This window comes from Tachypleus tridentatus, chromosome 12, assembly GCF_004210375.1.
Source record: "Tachypleus tridentatus isolate NWPU-2018 chromosome 12, ASM421037v1, whole genome shotgun sequence".
Classification (NCBI taxonomy): Eukaryota; Metazoa; Arthropoda; class Merostomata; order Xiphosura; family Limulidae; genus Tachypleus; species Tachypleus tridentatus.
The window spans coordinates 109847877-109864009 of NC_134836.1; the positions used below are offsets into that span (position 1 = coordinate 109847877).

At 29.6% G+C, this 16133-nt stretch overlaps 1 protein-coding gene across 16 annotated transcripts in view; it reads right to left on the reverse strand.

Annotated features, from left to right (window-relative positions):
- LOC143235289 (wings apart-like protein homolog) overlaps nt 1-16133 on the reverse strand; it is an 84554-nt gene that overhangs the window by 47315 nt on the left and 21106 nt on the right. For all 16 annotated transcript variants that reach the window (XR_013019003.1, XR_013019002.1, XR_013019004.1 and 13 more), the window contains 10 exons: nt 15078-15224; nt 14803-14939; nt 13105-13216; nt 9646-9921; nt 9195-9306; nt 8394-8503; nt 7309-7385; nt 5275-5438; nt 4888-5003; nt 409-543 (listed from right to left, as the gene is read on the reverse strand). Coding sequence is in view for 12 of the 16 variants with exons in the window: in XM_076473273.1 (XP_076329388.1) it covers nt 409-543; nt 4888-5003; nt 5275-5438; nt 7309-7385; nt 8394-8503; nt 9195-9306; nt 9646-9921; nt 13105-13216; nt 14803-14939; nt 15078-15224 (1386 nt within the window). In the remaining 4 variants the exon portion in view is untranslated. The remainder of the gene's footprint in view (nt 1-408; nt 544-4887; nt 5004-5274; nt 5439-7308; nt 7386-8393; nt 8504-9194; nt 9307-9645; nt 9922-13104; nt 13217-14802; nt 14940-15077; nt 15225-16133) is intronic.

A 16133-nucleotide genomic window follows, 5' to 3' on the forward strand; every position in this document is an offset into this window, starting at 1 on the left:
TTGTAAATACTACCTGTATGTGAAACTTAGAAATGTTTAGTGTAAAAAATATATGAATTATCTTTCAAGCTATACAAGATAAGGAACGTACTAACTAGCAGTTGGGACAAACTACAAGTATTGTTGGAGAACACACTAAATACATCTTTTGTAAATAAACTGAATTAATTTCAGTTAAAATAATACCAGTAATTAAATAATAACAAAGAATTACATCCAACTGAAACAATGGCTTCACATGAAACACTGAAAATTTTGATCTTGTTAATCTAGGTCTCAAAGAGGTTCCAACTGTTACTTTATTCATCACTACAGGAATAATAATGTATTCAAATATAATAAGAAACATTCTGCTCCTCTAGATTTAATTACTAATGGTTGTAAAAGTACCATAAACCTATGTCATACCTCAACAAACGCCTCAACTGCTGATACTTCTTCACAGTCATTCTGGGAATCAAATGATCTGACCGTTTGAGCAAAGATAAATTTTTCTCTGTTGTCCTTACAATTTTCCATCAGGTTGATCAATAAGCCTAGAGACTACAAAACAAAAACTTTCAATAAAGACCAGAGAAAGCATCCTTTACCATTCAAAAAGAGATGAAAAAAAATCATCTATTGGCTCTTTTCAATGGTCAGATCATGCATGCTCCTGTGTTTATCTCTACTGTTTAACACACATACACAAAGCCATCAAAAGTACAACCAGCACAAGAACATGAAACTTGTAAAATAAAATTATTCAAAATTTAATAGAATCAAATATTTATCAAAATAAACAAACTGATGATAATGGATGTATCAGACTTTTCAAGATATTAGAGTGGCAGTTTGACCTCCCTCTCTCAACTCCTCTTGGCTACATCCCTCTGGTAATAGTAAAACAAAATATTATCAAACAGTAAATTTATTTTTAAAATTGTAAAAAGTTGTCAGTGAATAATATGAGGTCAAAACATTGTAATATTTAATCCATTTCCTAATATCTTAAATCAATTTAAAGAATAATCGACTGCACAAGAGTTTGTTATAAGTAAAAATCCACTTTTACAAAATTACACATTATTTTGGGCAGACAAAGTATTAATTTCCAAATTTCTGGTAATATCTCTTACATTTTGTTCTTCTCATAGTAAAACTGTTAAACCAAGTTGCATACAATTTAATAAAACTTGCTAAATAGAATCTAGCTTTGGTTTCTCAAAAAAAATTATATTACTTTATTTAAATTTTCTATAATTTTTTTACTTTATAAAATTTCCAAAATTTTCATGAGACACTTGTTTGAAAAATATGAAAGTTCTTTCATTTTAAAATTTAACTGTCTGTGAGTGTGTGTGCTATTGTTGATCTGAAAGTTTCATTTTATACATCCAGTCTGTTTCAACTTCACTGATATTTGTTACTATATTTCCTTTAATAGACTGTTTTGCTGAATTCAGTAGTCACTACTGACAACGAATCATAAAAAATCATATAGCGACATCTGACAAATATTTATCAGTGACTAATGACCAGATCTTTCACAATGGCATCACCATAATTTCTGTGATAAAACAGTGAAATTGATGCTGCAGCAGCTCAAATAGGGTCTAATGATAGCAATGACAATTATCAGCCAGAGAAATATGTGGCATGCATATACGATCATGAATGGTATGTGGGACACATAAAAGATAAATCAGATGAACATTCCAATGTGTTGGTGTCATTTATGAAGATATCAAGAAATGAACTGTTCTCATGGCCTGCAAGGTCACGTAAAGATGAAAGCTGGATTCCTTTCCAACATATTCTTTGTCTGATAAGTGCACCGACTGTGCAAGGCAGTAGTGCTCGCCACTATGTTCTAAGTCAAAGTGATCTCAACATAATCAAACTCGAATTTCAGAAATTTATTCAAGCTGTCTGAACAAAGCAATGTTTATTTGATGTTGTTAAAGATAATTTATCACCAAAGCAGTTTTTGAAACATTTCATTGTCACAATTATTTCAGTTTGGTGTGACTATAATCTTTCTCAGTTATCCCCAGTTGTAGCACTGTGCTCTTTGTGTCTGATTTACCTTTGTATTTATTATATTATGAATCTTCAACTCAGCCATATCTGAATAACTGTAATACATACACAATATATATTTGCATTGCCATGTGATCTAACTAGTTATGCCAAGAACTTGTTCAGAAATGAATTAATTCTTTCTTGTTTCTTACAACTTCATTATTTAACATTGTGAAAGGATGGTTAGAATATTTCAGTGGGATTCATTAAATTCTGACAGGTATTTTTCAAAATTGTATGGATATATTTGCACACAGTAACACACCTGAACTGAATTTTTTAAAAATAAAAAAGTATGGTCACAGGATACTTTAAAAATTTATAACTCAAAAAGTAGGTTGAACACCATCCTGATTTTTTTGTCGATCATATTCAGAGATGTAAGAATATATGGTAAGTATCTGAAAAGGCTGAATAACTGGTGACATGGTCAGACTGTGGCCTGAAGTAGGGCTATTTTTAGCTAAATCATAAAAAGTTACATGCAACTAAAGTTTTTTACAGGAGATCTAATAGACTTTTAAATAAAACAATTGCTGATTTATCAACTCATATGTTATAGGAAATTGGAAAACAAAATTCAGCTTTATATCATTTTAAGTATTAGAGCTGTGGCTTATTAAATAAACCAGTTTTTTTTTGGGTTTTCAGGTGATTTTACTGCCTCATTATGCAAATCCTAAGAGTGATAAACTTGGTTTGAGACCATTTTTGAATTCTGTGAGATTAACTCAGTCAGTATAGCAAATTTCAGCCTTCTACCACCATTACTCTTGCAGCTTTAAGCAGCCAGTTGTCCGAAAATGAATTTACCAAAAATAGAAAAAAATTAATTAAATTTTACAGGGCTGTAAATCAGAAACTATTAGAGATATTGATCTCATCTTTAGCAATTTTCATTATATGGGTAGATGAGCACATGTGAATTTTTCAAGGCATTCTGTGGGGGTCACCTGGAAAATTTTCCAAAATCTAAATGATTTGACATGGAATGAACCAGCATTGTTCTGCAACTCAGTACTCTAACAAAACCAGGAAGAAAGCATAAAGAAGACTCCCAAAATTCACTGTCTTTACCATAACAATTAATAATTTGCAAGGTAATACAGTTGAACATGTAGTAATATGTCTTTAAGATCCATTTTTTGCATGTTTCAATCTATATGGAATTATCAAGAAGAAAAATTTGAATATAACTTAAAAACACACAGAAGTTAAAGTGTAATCAAGCAATAAAATAATGGAGATGATCATATATCTAAAAAAAATGTTTTTGTGAAATAGAACAGTCACTCTTCATATTATGTTGTTACTATATTAATTTTTTACAAAACATTTACTTAGATATAATTTTGAGAATAAAAATCAATCCTTTATTTCTGATCACACGACATAAATTCAGCTTGTCTTGAATAAATATAGATTTAATTTAGTTAAACATTCTAATATCATCTACTGTACTTGCTAAACCTAACTTAGCTTATATAATACCTTTACATGGAATAAAAGTTTCAAATGATACAATTTAAGATGAAAACATTTTCAGGAATGAAAATATTGTCTGATCAAACTGTGAAAATAGTCCCAGATCGGTGGTTCATTTCAAAATCTAAAAATTCCCATTAGATACTTTTGTTCACTTCTTCAGGAGATTCAACTTGTCACTTTCCTCTACAATGATAAATTACTGTTCATACCATTTTATTTACTCTACAACAAGATAAATAGCTTCAAACATGATCTATCTAACAGTACTTAGACATTGCCTACAGCTACTTTCAAAACTAAACTCTTCACTAATGAGTGTTCAAACCACAATCTTGAAAGTAGTAAAAGATGGTAACAAGGGCTATAATAATAAAAACTCAAACAGAAAAAAAAATATCATGTGAGAAACAAGACAATGATAACTGTATTCTCAAGAGATGATAGTTTCTTTATAAATATCATGTGAGAAACAAGACAATGATAACTGTATTCTCAAGAGATGATAGTTTCTTTATAAATATCATGTGAGAAACAAGACAATAACTGTATTCTCAAGAGATGATAGTTTCTTTATAAATATCATGTGAAAAACAAGACAATAACTGTATTCTCAAGAGACGATAGTTTCTTTATAAATATCATGTGAGAAACAAGACAATGATAACTGTATTCTCAAGAGACGATAGTTTCTTTATAAATACCATGTGAGAAACAAGACAATAACTGTATTATCAAGAGATTATAGTTTCTTTATAAATACCATGTGAGAAACAAGACAATAACTGTATTCTCAAGAGATTATAGTTTCTTTATAAATATCATGTGAGCAACAAGACAATGATAACTGTTCTCAAGAGATGATAATTTCTTTATAAATATTTACTTATACTCTTAGATGGGCTGAAAAATTGAAAAATAAAAAAAAAAGATTAATTTGTCATTTATAAGTGAGGCTCCTTGGAATTAGACAAAAAAGTTAGACTTTAATTTTTTTCAATTTTCTTTGCACATTACACTAAGTTAGTGTTACAAAATGACAAGTTATTAACTCCAAAGTGTTTTTGAGTTAAAATTGTTGTAGTAAAGTTAGAACTATCACTTCTATTTAAATTTTGTAATCTGACATGGAGACATCTAATCAACATTTGAAAAGGTATTCACTTGCCACAGTGAGGCTAGAAATTAAACAAACAAAAAACAAAATTTAGTAACAAATATTAATACAAGTTGTTCAAAGTCATGCCAAGGCACAGAAAATATCAGTATGAAAACAGACTTCTAAATATGAGATCCACAAATGAAAAAAAAGGTTTAAATCTAATAATTGTTTCCTACCAGCACTAGCAGATCAAATCTTTGTTCCAGGGGCATATACTGAGGCATCTGAAGAATGCACAGTAAAGCACAGTCCAACAAACCAGGGTGAGAACCTACTAGCTGACAACCTAAAGCTAAAAAAATAAAATAAAAGAGGGACAACACAATTACACTTTCATGTTCTAACTTCTACTCAATGTTTCTATAAATATGATACCATTTAGTAACATTAATAAGAGCTCTGGCCTAGTAGTAGTAGTAATAGTTCACACTTTACCATACTTAACTTTACATATTATTTTAAAATTCTGGACTGATAAAGCATGAAACCTGGTATAATCTAATACTCTTAATTAATTTCTTAACATAAGAATTTCCCAAGAAATAAACCTCGTACATACTTACAACTTTCATGAGTTAAATTTAGAAGAACTTTCAAAAGTGATAACAAACAAGACAAAAGAGCAGCTCCAACTCCTTCAAGGTTGCTAAGAGGGATTGCTTGATTCCTAGCTGGTGTACACAAGAGTGGATGGTGAGGAATGCTTACTCTGCATGCTCTTAGCATTCTAAAAAACACAAAAAAATTAAATTTACATAATATTCTCATTATCAATACAAACCATTATAAGATTGATGTAAGTGCATTTAAACAAAGAACTAATCATCATCTATTTTAATTTTATTAGCATTGTGGCTGCATCACTGATAAAATGGGATAATTTAACATTTGTTACTGAATGCTAACATAATTATAATCTGATTTAAAAGACTGCATTTTATACTTTTAAATGTTTGTGTAAAAAAGTTATACAAAACTATGCAAAGCCTATCTGCACTAGTCATCCTTAATTTTGAAATTACAGACTAGAAAGAAACCAACAGTAATGTCAACTTCTGAGTTACTCTAATCAGATGGCAGGATATGATGTCACTCTTTCATGAAATAAACTATGGTGCACAGAATTTGCAATGATGAGATTTAAACTGTGAACCTTGAATTCACAGGTTAGGTGCTAACTTCTAGGTCATGTTAGGCTCAACATTGTTATGTGTAATATTTCTTCAGATTAAAGAATATCCTTAAGTCCAAGACAATAAACACAACATGTTAAACCTGTGTTTTAACTGGTCTATTCTTTATTTTACATCTTTAGACTTATATGAAAACCTTAAAGCTTAATCAAAAATTTTAATCTTACTTCAAGAATTAATTATGAATCAATAATTTAGAAACTGTATAATTTTCATAATGTAACATCACAATGTGTTCATACCAATAAATGCATAAAGTACACATCTGCTTAGCTTCAGCAACAATTTGATTAAAATGCAGGCAAAGGTTCCTATGGTATTTGTAAACTACGACTAAATGAATTAGCATGTTTTAATGTGATGGACAAACTGTTGTCTGCAAACCTCTGCAGCTCCTCATCTGCAAGTAATTAAATCTTATGCAGTATAGCAAATTGTTTATAATTAACCCTAAACAAATCATCATCTTTTCACTATGCTGGAAAAAAAATATTGTTTTCAAAGTTCTGTTATAACATCATTTATACACTGCAAAACCCTTAACTGAGCAACATTGATACTATTTGTTGCCCAGTCTTAGAGGCAACATTGAAAAAATTATTCATACCATGCAATGAGCTTTCAGTCAAACATAGCAAAGAATTTTTGCTGCAGAGTACAATAACTGATATTACTTGCTCAATGAGTTTCAGCATTTATATCTTAGGTGAAGCTTGATAATTTTAATAAGAAGTGATAAACTTTTCCTTACTTTTAACTTTGTGCTAAATCAATTGAAGAAACTTGAAGTTTGGATAATATAAATAACAACAATTACTTAATGCTATAGTGCAAAAGTTTAAATTCACAAAATATATTTAAGGGTTTGTTTTAAAACATGACTGGTTATAATGGTACATTTGTTTAACCTCAAATATTTACAATTCATATAAAAAATGTATATATCATATCATATATTATATTATAAGCCACTTAACAATAGCATGCCTAACATATCTGACACATGATGATACCAAAGCGAATTAATGATAATAAAGTATGACTTAAAAACATGACCCAACCAGAGATAATTAGTGACAGTACAGCTTTATTAATCCGAGTGAAACAAGGCTCCCAGACCTAGTTAGCGACAGTACCGCTTTATTAATCCGAGTGATACAAGACTCAGAGTCCTGGTTAGTAAAAGTACTGTTTTATTAATCTGAGTGATACATGAGAATTAAAGAGGTAGTTAATTTCTATACCTTTTGGCTAACTAGCTCTTATGTGTCAAGTAAATGACCATACTGTTTGACCTAGTAGAAACATGACCCAACCAGAGCTGGTCAATGACAAAACTGTTTTACTATTTTGAGTTACACACGAGAACAACAAATCTGGTTATGATGATAATGTTTGCCTTACCTTACACATGATAAGACCAAAGTTGATTCCTTATAGCTAAGGAGATAAGCTTGGTTATCACCATTCATATACGTCACCTGATAAAATACAAGATCTCTAAAGTAAAGTGACCTATCTTTCAGTGCAAAAGTACAAGGATATCTATATATTTCCATAATCATAACAGATAAGCAGAAAAAATTACATTGAGAGAACTGGTGAATAGCCTAAACTATTTAACCAATTTATTACTTGTTATTAGTCACAAGTTTATTTTAAACTTGCTTCAAGGATGTTAATAGTAATTAAATAAATAATTTGGTAGATCAGTATTTAAGAAAGGTTGAAGTACCAAATAATTTTATAAGTGTAAGCTTTTCTTGACAAATTCTCTTGACACACAGAATGCAAATATATCACATAAAAACCTGTGAAATATACATTTTTCATAAGATAAATACAGTAAACGTATAAGATTAGAAACTGAGAAAAACAGGCATGCCAAGTTTCTCTGACAAAGTACAACATACCGAATGGTTGCCACTGTAAATAATCACTGTTGTAAAACACTGCTATTTTCTTTTTAAAACCAAAAAAATATATATATTAAAATAGATATTGTGTGCCAAACTTAATAACAAGGATTCTAGTTTTTAGCAAATAAAAGTTTTGAGGAGGTTGCTTGGGTTATGAAAAATATTAGTATAAACGTAGGACACGTTGAGAACAGTTTACACCTGAAAAAGTTATAAAATCTTGTTGAAACATTGTACATTTATAATATAAAGTTTTTTATTACCTAGTCAGACAGTCTTAAAATTTTTATATAAAGGTGTTGCATGACTCAAAATTATCATGAACACATAATACACCAGATTAAAAATCATCAATGCAATATTAGAATATTTTAAAGCAAATGAAAACATTTATTATTAAGAAGAATGTTAAGCCTTGTTTGCATTTTCTTTGGAATTATGTTAATTTGAAAGTGTTTAATTTTTAAAGATTCTGTCAAGATTAAATATCCGGTTATTTTTACATGAGCTTTATTTACAAAGAAAAAAATATAAAAAAATATTATCATTAGAATGATTTCAAGAACTTACATTCTCTAAAACTCGAAGACATTGATCTATCTTTCGTATCCTATCCAACTGAGCATCTTCTCTATGTTGCAATGGTTCTTGTGGATCAAAATACGTAACACACATTTTAACTGGAAATAAAAAAAGAAAATAAAGAAATGTTTATCAATTAACAATTATTTAAATATCCACATTCTAATACAAAAAATAATATATTCTGCTTTTTGTTTCTTCTCTTCTTCACATCAGTTTGAGTACGTATAAAGTGATTATGGTTAATATTTTGCTGTTCTACAATAACAAAAGAATCTCAAGAATCTTATTACAACTGAAAAATGCAATCATTTGTTGATGTTTTCTAGAACAGGTCATGAAATTACAAATTTATCAAAATAAAAAAGATGCTTCCAGTCCATAATTTTGAACTTGTATAAATTAGAATCAGGAATTCAACACTATCTTCAACCAGCTCTCAGATTACTCTTTAACAATGAAGAGTGGGATTGACCATCACATGATTATGCCCTTACAGATGAAAGAATAACTACACTTGGTGATAGCTTTCAATCTTACAACTATCAGACTGAGTCTACTGCCCTAACAACTAGGTAATACCAGGCAGCAGGATATAATGACTTATATATTTTAAATTAGTTGTAAGTACGTCTTGTTATCAGTTTAAATGTATATATAATTGACTACTTCCATTGAAATGGAACACTAACAATTTATGGAGCAATTGACCATCACTGTATTTTCACAACCACCCTTTCCACTTGTGAAAGAAAAAATATTTGCAGTGAACAATATCACTTATCACACCTGTGTCCACTATATGATCAAGGCCTCCAAGAGTTCGAATGTCCTCTTTAAACCATTCACCAGCTTTTCGAGAAGACAAACTCAAGAGTGTTTCCATAGCTAAATTACCAGTCTATAAAATGATAAGTCAAAAAACAAAACACTTAGCTGTTAAAAATCTTTAAAATATATTAACGTATGTTCAAGGAATTAAATTTAAATTTTGGTAAAACAATTAACTTTTTTTAAAATATTATCAAAGTAATTGTCAAACACACTACTATGCTAAATTGTACCCAATCAAACAGCTAAATTATATTTTTTTCTCATGAAATTTGTCATTATTTTTCTATATTTATTGAATAAAGTCTGTAAATGACTCTAGTAAAAAACACTATTTTTTCCACTTTTCACTGAAAGACAATTCCTCATTTAAAATATTTACTCTTTTCATTCAATAAAAATATCTTACATTAATTTTGTCTAAACTCAGATGTTTTGCATGTCCATTGAGCTTCATTTGTTCACAAAGCTGTATAACTTTCTCTCTGTTTTTAGACACTTGCACTCTGCTAGAAAGAGCATCTCCATCTTCAGAGGAGCTCTGTGACATTACTTCAAGATCAACATCTTCAGGGTCAGTTTCCAGAAGTTGTAGCATCAATGAAAGCGATCTAGCATCAAGATCTATGGTAAGTCGGTCTTGGCTGAGAATAAATAGGAGCAGGGCTGTGCAAAGTGCAAGGTTCTATGGGTAAAAATTATATAATACCTGCTTGAATAACTATTAATACATTTATTACAATTACAATCATCTATTTCATAGCAGAAACTAACAAATTATAATGATTACACAGTTTATCATAGCAAATAATGACATGGTCTTTTTGTACAAAATTCATTCATTACAATCCATACCCTAATTTTGTTAATCCCAGTTTGAATCACACAATATAATAAAGACCACTTACACCATCAAAAAAGTATATGTGAATTGTTTGTGTGTACACATTATGTTCCATAGCTCAATATAAGTTTTGTTTGATGTTACTGGTAATAAAAATAGAAATTAACTCACAAAATTAAGTACTCTTTAGAAATTATCCTAGATACCATCAAATATTATCAACCCAATTATACAACAAAAATATATGCAACTCACAACCAGAAGCAGATAAATCATAGAAATCAGTATCAACAAAAACTAGAATTCTGCAATAACTAGAGAATCAAGGGCTCAGTATATGGATTGACAGGTGTAGTCCACAAGTGGAATAAAATAGACGAGAAAACAGTAAAACAGTCAATTGTATGGATGAAAGACATTTGTTCAAGTAAAAGAGAAATAAACAATTGAACTCTATTCTAACAGATGGCTAGTATGGGTACTAAAACTTTAATTAAAATAAAATACAGAACAATGTTTTTAGGTCACTTTCAAGTTAACAAAGAGAGATTGCAACTGACCATTAATGGGCACAAGAAATTAGAATACTATTGGGATTCTCGTCATTATGAAACAAGTGAACTGTATTTAACGAACAAAAATTAAAATAAACTTTGCCTTGAAAGAGACTGAAATAGTTTGACTGACTAGATGGTCAAAAGAGATGCAATAAGATTTATAAAACAAGTTTCACAAAGGCAGTTAAAAACAGGAATGAGACATCACAGACAAGTCTTGGCTCTTACAAAGTCAGAAAATGTTTAACAGCATCAAAACTGCATTTACATTTAGCTGACCAAACAGAAGAGTGAATCATAAGAAACAAGATATATTTCTTCTTCATGTGACATGCAATGGAGACCTAATAACACAAGACAGAACAGGACATTGCAACAATGATTCCAATGTGTGTACAGCAAGTTCCCCCAGTATGAGGGTGCAAAACTGCTGAAAGGGGTGTGTGGTGTATCTTAAAACAGTCTTGAAATTCTACTGTGTTGAAATATGCAAACTGTTTTTATAAAATGTGATTCACCCAATTAAGTATGCTTTCATGTATATCAGAAAATTGCATTTATATTTATACAACAGAACTATACAAAATTAACATGTCAATATTTGCTATTGTAGTATAATGATTCCGTCTGTATTTTGCCATCTAAAGCAACAAAAACTGTTAAGAGACACAATTCTAAACAATCAGTTGTCCATGTATTGTTGAAACTTAGTAACCAATCTGGAGAACATACTATTTGTGTGTAACTAAAGTATGAAGCATGGTATCACCAATAACATAAAAAATAACAGAAATAACATTATCAGATGATGGTAAAAGAACAAAATATCTAAATCATGTATATGAAAAACAAATCAGAAATAAACACACAAAATGAGACGTCCATTTACAAGAAATAACTCTTTCTGTAATTTCTCGTACATTCAATAAAACTGGAAATATGTTCAACAACCTACATTTCATATTTAATTTTGAAATGCAGTTGTACTGGATTATATAACTGTACAGTAGTGTCAAAATACTTTTAAATCTTAAACCGATGCTTTAATAAAAAAAACAAAAAACTACAAATTCTCTGTTATGAAGTATATACCCCAGAAGCATAAAAAGCAAAAAATTGTTTGATAAAAAGAATTACTCAGATAAGGTGTTTATATAATACGTCACTCAGATAAGGTGTTTATATAATACATCACTCAGATAAGGTGTTTATATAATACGTTACTCAGATAAGGTGTTTATATAATACGTTACTCAGATAAGGTGTTTATATAATATGTTATATTACACACACAGATAAAAGTAAAGAAAAATAAGATGAACAACTTTCTTTTTGTTTCTAATAAACAAAAATTAAAGGCATCATTTTTAACAATATTGTTCTGTCATAGTATATTTTTAGGTTCAGTTCTGAAAAAACATAACTAGCTTCTTTATCTGCCGTTACAACGTAAATGAAAATATGAGTTTTATCAAACAGCATGAATAAGCTTTGCTCATGCTGAAACTAATGCTAACCATTTCATTATTTTTGTTAAAATTATAGTTGTAATATATTACTTGTTGTTAAACAAGAAACCACACGCTGAAGAATTGCAAATAGTTAGCATTATACAGGGTGTTCAGAAAGTCACTGTGCACTTATGTATTTATTAACAGACATGTTTCAATATAGAATACAGGAGGTAAATATTATGACAATTATAAACAATGTTGAAAGTGACCCCCGTTGACATCAATACAGGTCTGGATCCTTACACGTTCTTCAGTTGTTAAAACCATATTGGGATCAAAATTTGAAATATAATAAAATATGATTACAAAACTGCACAGTGACTTTTTGAACACCCTGTATAATGAATTATTCTGCAATTACTAATATGATCTTCAATATTCTTTGTTTCTGATCATACTGACGACTCAGTTGACAAGCCAAAAGCCTGAAAAAATACTGTTTTATACATGATTATCATGTAAAGCACAAATAATTATTTTATGTACCAAAAATTTAATTTGAAGATTAATTACAAACCAGCTAAATTTAAATATACCATTAACACATGCACAAATATTACATAAAAGTTAGGTAGATAGCTTTTCACTAAGCAGCTAATACTTGTTTTAAAGTTAAGGAGTACTCATAATCTGGTTTTGGCATGGTTATGAAATTACTCTTTATATAAAATAAAGTTATCTTTACAACCACAGTTATGAGTCCCTTCAACAAATATTCTATTGTCAAACACTAGGATAAAAATTAAATTTGAGGTGTATCTGTCATTTTTAGTTACCAATTTTGTATTACCTTACTATTACTTCCTCTTATGCTTTATGTACATTATGCATCTGGCTAACTCTCATGTATTATTATCATTATTTAGCATAGTGTTTCAGTTATGTATGCTCAAGTTATTTTTGAAACAGGATATCCTTATCTGACAGTTTTAAATGCACGCAGATGAACTTACTGGCTCTGTGGGAGCATCCATTAAGGCACTGAAGATCTTGGGAGCAGTTCCGTGGGCACGGATATAAATTCTAAAGGAGGGAGCCATACACTTAGTGGCAAGGCTGAGAACACTGAAATATAGAAGAAAAAAGTTTTAGTTGAAATTGTTGATCAGTAAAATAATTATATCAAAATTCCTTTTTCCCATATCATCTTTAAGAATTGTTTCCTAACTACACCCAATCTATTTGCTGACAAAAAATTCCTTTACAAAATATAGGCTATCATATACTGCTGTATACCATATATTCCCGACATCAGCAAACAAATAACCAACATTTGGCAAAAACTAGTAACAAAATATGACATTCCAGTTAATACCAAATTTATTCAAAAACCAGGCACAAAACTGAGGTCTATACTATGTAAAAATACACTGACAAATACCACACCAACATTATTTACAAAATACAATGTGATAACTGCCACGACTTCTATATTGGAGAAACAAGTAGAAAAATGGAAACCAGATTCAAAGAACATAAAAAGTCACGTTCACACGTTTTTGAACACTGCAAGTCAAATAAACACAACATAACACTCAAAATACTAAATAAAGAAACAAACATAAACAAACGCAAAATTAAAGAAGCCTTACTTATACAACAACTTAAACCCAAAATAAACCAATATAAAGGAACACCTTTATACCTATATTAATATAATAAAATAAATAAAATTATATATTCAAACATCTAATACTGCCCTCTACATTCCGACACTCAGTTACACAACCCCTTTCAAACATGTGGTCAGCTTCCGGTCAGTTACCTCTTTCTTTGTGAACCTAACAATGACTGAAGAAGGTCGAAACATTGTTCGTTCTTCTATGTAAAATATTTTCTCAACTCAAACGAGCCATTTTTGCATATAAAAAGGAAACCAAGTTCTTTTGCTACAGTATGCAGAAAAATAACTTTTCTTGGAAGTAGTTTTGTGGAAAAGTTTAACTACTTCACAGTATTTCATTAAGTATACTTGGGTATGTCACACAGGTATAACAAATAAGTATTTTTTGTTCATGTAAAAAGTATAAATAATATAATAAGAAAAGAGTTAATTTTTTGTCAGAGATATCTTCACATTTCCATTGCTATATGAACAGGAGAATAGTAAACTGCATATTTGTTTGTTATAGAAAGCAATTACTTTGTAATAATGAGTAAGTAAACTTTTATGTTTGTACAAGACTGATTTAGTTTTTAACACTTTGTCATCCAAAAAAATTATTTGTCAAATTATCATAATTTTCAGATTCGACAATTTCTAGATAATAGTACCAATTTACATCTTAAATGTCCTAATTTTTTAATGATAGTACATTACTGTAAGTTGTTGGAACATTTTCAAGCATCTAAAGACAACAAGCAAATCTCCACATTTCATTATCTCAGAAGTCCAGCCAAGTGCTCTCCTTACACTCCAATAAAGAGAAAACTGAGTTTGAGGCACTTGTTAAGCAATTGCCTAGTTTTCTAAAGCACCTAAATATCATGTCTGATTAAAGGTTTGAATGTTGCCCAGTTTCAAATTTCACTTCTGATATGTCCACTTTATCAATAGAGTTCATAATTGATATTTTTAAATTAAATAAATGTAGCTTGGTCATAATATTATTCTTACAAATTTAATAGTTTAACATAACTTTTAATTTTACCTTAAACATCTTGTTCCAGTTTTATTAACAAACTGAATACCCTCTAAGAGGTATTCTACATCATCACTGAATTCCTGGGTTTCACCAAATTCATGGCATTGATGGGCTTTCTTCACATTCTTGACTACAGTATATAGCTGAAAGAGTAATCAAGAACTATTTGTGTTAATGATTTTTTTTTTTAAATGTGTAAATTTAAGTGTTACCACATATTAAAATACACACAAAAGCTAACTAAGACATATTGATAGAATGTAACAACGGTTGAATCTTACCTCTTTAACTTTCCGTGGACATTTGTAAGAAGTGACAGGATCATGCCATGGTCTGGCTGGATGACGTATCAATTTTGTTAAGACTGTCTGTGTCTCTGGTACTTCCTCAAACTCTTCTGCTAGTTGTGATGTCTTCAAAGTTGCGTCCTAATGAATAAAAAGATTATTTTGTTAAAGAAGACATAAGAAGGAATGTTACCTAGGGATATGTGAAGTAGACTGACTTTTTAATTTTTAAATTTGAAAGAATCCAACAGTAAAACCTACAATAATTTGTTTATGTGCTTACCTACACAGAGAAAAATCAACACAATTTTAGTAATGCACTGTCAAATACAAAACTGCAAAATACCCTCAAGCCTTTTCTTTTAATTACCATTTAGAGTATAAAAAACACAAAAAGTAAAAGACAAAAATTAGAGAGTGCATGTTCTAATACAAACTTAAATATACCTTTATGTAATACTTCACTTTTACACAAAAGAAATAAATTCATGTACAATTTTGTTAAAATTATTGAATAAGTAAGTTAGATGTATATAGTTGAAATGTAAATCACTTTTACATGCTAATTCAGTGACTGCTTCTCATATCTACTTATCAATGGGATAAAACATAGCCTTTAATTTTTATTCACATGAATGATATTTTTGTCTGTATGTGTTATTTTTTTCAGCAATACTTGAAACTATAACTACTGAATTTCATTAGAAAAATTACAGTGGCATGTATGTCAACTTACAATGTTGTTACATAATATATACAAATATAAACAGTTTCTGGTTTACTCTGTCTCATTTTATACACACACACACACACACACACACACACACACACACACACACACACACACACACACACTATTTTATTAATCATATATCAACCGAGACATTTAATTTTCAATGTTCTAATAAGCCTCGTTTAAACTTCAACTACTACTTTAAAATTTACAAAATATAAAAATTAGAAGCAAAATAAGATAGCATGTGAATTCTTTATTAGAATTATGTACTCAAACAGTAATTGTGCTGTACCCTGTTCAACATAATTTATTTC